The 6614-nt window shown below is 32.8% G+C and overlaps 1 protein-coding gene across 7 annotated transcripts in view; it reads left to right on the forward strand.

Annotated features, from left to right (window-relative positions):
* Window positions 1-4639, forward strand: part of itgam.1 (integrin, alpha M (complement component 3 receptor 3 subunit), tandem duplicate 1) — a 30593-nt gene extending 25954 nt beyond the window's left edge. For 3 of the 7 annotated variants that reach the window (XM_073918083.1, XM_073918084.1, XM_005156007.6), the window contains 6 exons: window positions 274-369; window positions 532-612; window positions 1071-1181; window positions 1274-1387; window positions 2965-3075; window positions 3159-4639. In XM_073918083.1, coding sequence (XP_073774184.1) covers window positions 274-369; window positions 532-612; window positions 1071-1181; window positions 1274-1387; window positions 2965-3075; window positions 3159-3227 — 582 coding nt within the window. In that variant the 3' untranslated portion in view covers window positions 3228-4639. The remainder of the gene's footprint in view (window positions 1-273; window positions 370-531; window positions 613-1070; window positions 1182-1273; window positions 1388-2964; window positions 3076-3158) is intronic. The other 4 variants (XR_012387792.1, XR_012387791.1, XM_073918087.1 and 1 more) reach the window with 2 other exon arrangements.
* The last annotated feature ends 1975 nt before the right edge of the window (window positions 4640-6614 follow it).

Below are 6614 nucleotides of genomic sequence, written 5' to 3' on the forward strand. Positions count from 1 at the left end.
TTAATGATCGCAGTACTGAATTATTTATTTATTTTTTATATTATTATTTTTTATTAATATTTATTTCCTCATCTGTAAGGGGTTGAATTGTTGGGGAAGGGGTTGTTCTGCAAAATACAATTGAAACATAAATAAAAAAAGTAAATAATAATAATAAACCTCAATATCTTAAACATATTTTATATTATTATTCAGAACAGGGTAATCTAAAACTTGTAGAAACACTCAAATGTCTATACTGTACATAAATATTCATTGTTTTTCATGTTTCAGATTGAAAATGACCTCAGACCGTTAGCTTTCACAGCTTTCATCAGAGTACCATTGAAGCTTGGTGATACCGACATCTGGAAAGAATCTACTTTGCAAGTGTGTGAATTTATTGCTTTTTAAATTGTTTTACAAGCCTTAAACGCATGCATATAGTTATTCTTTTTTTTTTCGTACTGTTCGGAAACTTGTTTAATAATGCTGCTATGACAAAAAATGGGTTTTATTTCTTTCTTAATTATATCATTACTTGTTTTGAAGGTTTCTGACTGTGTGAAAAATAAAACGGAGAAGCCTAGTGTTACAAATTATATGGATGATATTAAAAAACATCATGTACTGGTGAGGAGACTTTTTTAAACATGTTTTTTTGTTTGGTTTTCTGAATATACTAATAGTGAAATACACTCAGAAGAATGATTTGTGCTGCTTGTTCAAGCTACTTTGTATAAATGAGCCGAATCAACACAATTCTTGAACTTTTGGGCAAACAACATATTTGTTTTATGTTTGATCAACTTACATTTGTAAAAACAACACATTAAATCAATTTGTGTTGGGACAACATGAATGAATTGTGTGGAACCCAGCATTTTACAATGTCCCAACACAAATAAATCAAGTTAGGTTCATTAGTTTTGACCAATTTAAGTGGATTGAAAAAAACAAGTTATCCAGAAAAAAAAACCCCTCAAGAATTGTTTTGTTTCAGCTCATTGTAAATATTTTTTTTCAGCTATTTTTGTTTTGTTATGAGTGTATTAAGTGTACATTAGTGAATATCTCTCTGTGTGTGTCAGAACTGCAGTGTGGCGGTGTGTGCCGTGTTTATCTGTGATGTCAATCTCATAAAGAATGAAAGGAAGCTCTATAATATTACTGGCAATGTGAGCTCTGCGTGGATTGAGCAGGTATCTGACTTTGAAAGGACACACAAATCACAGAATGGACCATATGTAATTGTCTATTAATATTTAACACTCTTGATCTCTGTGTCTCTTAGACTGGACTCAAAAGCGCTGTGTTTGAGCTGGTCAGTACAACCACTATGGATTACGACATGAGCACATATGTTTTCTTTTCCTCGGATTCCAGAAACACGGCGCCGTCTTTACAGGTAATGCTATGATAGTTCATGATGTCAAGAGAGGAGAATGATTAGACTTCATTTATTTAATCATTAAAAACTGCAAAACTATTACTATTATTATTATTATTATTATTATTATTATTTGTGTTTTTAATGGGGTAATATACACAATTATAGAAATTGACAATATTTAAAGACCCTCCACATTTTGTTAATGCATACAAGATTAAACAGAATATGCTCCTTCTTATTATTGAATATGAGTATGTGCATATAGACATGAGTAGGCTTACAGGTATTCTTGGTCTAATTATACATTACACAGAATCAAATACACATATATAAACCATTGTCTAACCTGACTAAAAAAATAAAGTTATTATTTTAAAATTTGATTAGGATGTAAAATGCAACTCAGTTTAATCCGGTGCTAGTTTGCTTGTTACTGTAGAATACACAGTATTATGCAACTTTAAAATACAGTAACATTAGGGATGTAACAATATTGTAAATACCGTCATACCGCAATAGTAATTTTTTTCAATATTACCGTAGGCGCATGACTCAATAAAACTATATTTCTGAGCAAAGTTTGCTTAGGCGAATGAAGCGAACGGGAGGTAGCGGGAACTACAATTCCCATCAGCCTAGGCGTGGCCATCATCCTTTGCGGTCTGTTGTCACTACAGATCCAGTAATGCGGAAATGGAGTGTGCTGCTAGTAGCGGGGAAGAAAAAGAGCTGGAAATGATCGAACCTAAAGCGGGTTTTAAATCGGATGTGTGGAAGCATTTCGGTTTCTTTCTAAAAAGATACGAAAAAGGTGAAAAGGTGACAGACAAAGGAAAAAACAGTATGCAGGCACTGCCAGACTGTGGTGAAATATAAGTCAGGGAATACGACTAAAAACAGTCATGGGGACTGCAGAACACAGCATACTTGTTAGATTGATGCAGACATTGACTTAAACCGCAAAAAGACCTCTATCTCACTCATGGCTTGTCCTCTCAAGTGATGGAAAGACAACGTTACCCACTGCTGTCAACCTTGGCTAAATCATATCTCTCTGTCCCAGAAACCTCAGTCCCAAACGAGAGGGTTTTTTTCTGTTGCAGGGGACATGCCAGCTTTTACCAGATTATAGTTATATGATAATTTTCCTTAAAAAACCCATCTCTATCTAAGTGAGTGAGTGATTAAATGTTGAATGTGATGAGTTTTCAATACTAAATTGAAACTTAATTTTTTTTTTATATGGTTTAACAGTTTTTTGTTATTTAAATTGAACAATTGCAGTTCCTGTTTTGAAACGTACAGATAGATGGCTAATATTTTATGTCATTGATATGTTCAGTGTTAAGGTAAATAAACACTTTTGGCTCTTTTTTCGAGTCTTTTCATTAGTTTTGTTTTTCCTGTAAATTATTCAATAAATATTGTACCGTCCCATTCATACCGAGGTATTATCGTACCGTGAAATTCTGATACCGTTACATCTCTAAGTAACATACATGATAACTGTCCTATACAGTAAAATCCAGTTCATATGACAGTTAAATACTGCGTCATTTACAAAAATCGTTAACAGTGTATATTATATGTAGATCAGCACTCAGGTGGAGGTTTATGAGGAGGTGGACCTGACAAAGGAGATCATTGGAGGAGTGATTGGAGGACTTGTGCTGCTGGCTCTCATCACTGCGGCCCTCTATAAGGTATATTACTGTCAGAAAAACTACACAATCCTAATATTTACAGCATGTGTAGTTTATTAACGCATACTCCCTCTCTTTGCAAGGCTGGGTTCTTCAAAAGCCAGTACAAGCAGATGATGGAGGAGGCACAGGGAGAAGAAGCGCCACAATAATGTGCACTCAAACAGTTATGGGATACTGATTGAGTTCTGTGGGATTTACAGTCACACATATTTAACCCTATAACTGAGGGATGTCAAACTCAATTCCTGGAGGGCCGCAGTCCTGCATAGTTTAGTTCCAACCCTGCTCCAACACACTTACCTGTAGGTTTCAAACAAGCCTGAAGGACTCAATTGGTTTGATCAGGTGTGTTTAATTAGGGTTGGAACTAAACTGTGCAGGACTGCGGCCCTCCAGGAATTGAGTTTGACTTCTCTGCTTTAACTGGTGCCCCACTTTTTAAACAGATATAAAAATTACATGTTCAGTTTAAATTAATGCCAATCTTAGATGCTGTGGTGCATAGATTTAAATTTGGTCTAATTTTAAAGACAGATGTCAGATTTTAGCTGAAGGGAAAAATGCTCAAATAAAAGTTGTGCCATTTTGTTTATAAAAAAAACTTTTATTTTTTAGTATTTTACATACTAAAACATGGTTTTACCAAAATCAAGCTAAATATCTGATCAAATTACTGTATATTCCAATTTTGAAATGTCTCAAAAAAAATAATAAGCCTGTGAGTATTATTTTGTTGGACCGCAATACCAAACATGACCACTAAATAACATCCAGTTTATATTGGTGACAATACAAGGGCGCCCCCTATGTTTTAAGGAACAAAACCATGTTTTATTCATACATTTGACTGTATTTGTAAAGTAAACCTAAATTCTAAAGTACTATGGGCAGTTTGATGGTATTTGGTTGGAATTTAGACTCTATAGTGGATTGCTGTAGCAAAGTAATGCTTTACGACTCTGAATAGTATCCTTGTAGGAAATTAATAAAGAACTTTTGCTCAGTAATATCTAACTAAAACTGTCACCAGATATGAAAACTAGAAAGTTTACACTTTTAAACGCTTATTAGTTTGTTGTCATGTTTGCTTTGTTTAGGCTACAATATTATGGTTTAAAACCGTAAATGGTCCCACAGGTTGTAGGGTGACAGTAATCTGTGTTTAAATCTATTATTCATACATAACACAAACAAGTAACAGACCTTTCCAATGATATATATTTAGTCATTATTAGATAGGGACTTTAATGAAAAAATGTCGTAAACATAATTGTCCTGGTAGCAGAACAGTGACAGTGATGAACAACTAATATACTAAAATATTTTACTTGAAATGTTATTAGAAATGTTGTATTGGATAGGCACACGGTTATTGAGATGTTTTCTTTTAAATTATCTAAACATTTTTTTTATCATTGTCTCTGGGTGTTTTGAAAATGTTTAATGCTGTATATACAGTATACAGTTGAAGTCAGGGTTTTTAGCGCCCCTTTGATTTTATTTTCTTTTTTAAATATTTCCCAAATGAAATTTTCACAGTGTGTCTGATAATATTTTTTCTTCTGGAGAAAGTCTGAGTTGTTTTATTTCAGCTAGAATAAAAGCAATTGTAAATTTTTTAAAAAACATTTTAAGGTCAAAATCATTATACAATAAAAACGATCATTATACAATAACTTGCCTAATTACCCTAACCTGCCTATAGTTAACCTAATTAAGTCTTTAAATGTAACTTTAAGCTGTATAGAAGTGTCTTGAAAAATATCAAGTCAAATATTATTTACTGTCATCATGGCAAAGATAAAATAAATCAGTTATTAGAAATGAGTTATTAAAACTATTTTGTTTGGAAATTTTTAACATCTCTCCGTTAAACAGAAATTAGAGAAACAAAAATAAACAAACGGAGCTAATATTTCTGACTTCAACTATATATATATATATATATATATATATATATATATATATATATATATATATATATATATATATATGTATATATTGCTTATTTTGTTTGATGAAATTATGTTGCTTACTAATTTTGTATATATTCATTACAGATTATAAAGTTTTGGCAGTTAAGTGTTTATTTGTGTCTGTGTGTGTGCACATGCATGTCTATATGTGCCCATGGGTATTTAAAAAGACAATGTTCAAGAAAACAATGTTCAAGAAACTTGGAATAAATTTTCAACATCCATGAACACAATGTGTGACGTGGACTGACACACAATTGTGCAGAGTGCAGTTACTGCTGAACTGGCCAATGCAGATCCAGAAAAATATGCAGAAAATCAAAACAAACAGGGAGAGAAATGATCAAGCGTTACCCAAAAATGACAGATGAGACTGAATACAAGCCATGAAAAACGAGGGGAAATTGCTTCCAATAAGAAAATAGTTGGTAGTTGTAAAGAAAACAAATTCTTTTTGTAACAAATGCTTTGTTAATGATAAATCATGATAATAAAGAGGTAACGAATGTTAGTAAAACAGATAATGTTGGAATCGTGTACACTTTACAATAAAGTTCTGAATTCCAGTAACAAAAGCTTTGTTAATGATCAATCATGTTAGTTAACAAACATGAATAACAGTTAAAGCTGAGATGCACTCCAACAGAGGGTCTGACATTGCTCAGTAACAATGGATTTATATACGTTCTACCAATTAGTGCGCATTAGTATAAGTAGTTAACATGAACAAACATGAACTAATGCAATAACTAACATTCTAGATTTTTATGAACAAGAATTCAATACTGAATAAATATGTTGTATATTATTAGGTCATCTAATCCATTAAATAGTATGAGTTATTATTAACTAATTAAGCTGTTCATGTAAAGAGACGCATTAGAATATGTAAATTCACATTAACACAGATTAAGTAATGCAGAACAAAATCGTTGTTCACTGTTACATCATGTTTAGTTAGCATTAAAAAAGGTTAAGTAATGCTTAACAAATGTGTTATTGTTAATTGCCAATGCATTAACTATAACGTTAACTAATGGGACTATTGTAGTAGCCTACATTTGCACACAGTTTACATCAAGGGTGCCCAAACTCGGTCTTGGAGGGCCGGTGTCCTGCAAAGTTTAGTTCCAACACTAATTAGACACACCTGGGCCAGCTAATCAAGCTCTTAGGCTTTATAGAAACATCCGTGCACGTGTGTTGAGCTAGGTTGGAGCTAAAATCTGTTGGTCCCTCCAGGACCGAGTTTGGACACCTCTACATTATCAGCATAAATTTGGTTCATCTCTGACACACTGTAAAAAAAATGCAGGGTTCAAAACAGTTGTTTTTTGTTGGGACAACATGAATGAATTTATATAACTTCTTAGTTTTTATAAATTTCTGAACATACAACAATTAAGTTGCCCTACCCCCCCCACCCCCCCCCCCCCCCCAAAAAAAACAAAAAAACAATCAAGACTGTGTTGTTTTGGTTTGTTTTAAATAAGTACTTTGAACAAACAGAAAACATAACTTAGAGTGTAAGAGGAGTACAATTTCCAGAGATGCAATATA

The sequence above is a fragment of the Danio rerio genome, chromosome 12, assembly GCF_049306965.1.
Source record: "Danio rerio strain Tuebingen ecotype United States chromosome 12, GRCz12tu, whole genome shotgun sequence".
NCBI classification, from domain to species: Eukaryota; Metazoa; Chordata; class Actinopteri; order Cypriniformes; family Danionidae; genus Danio; species Danio rerio.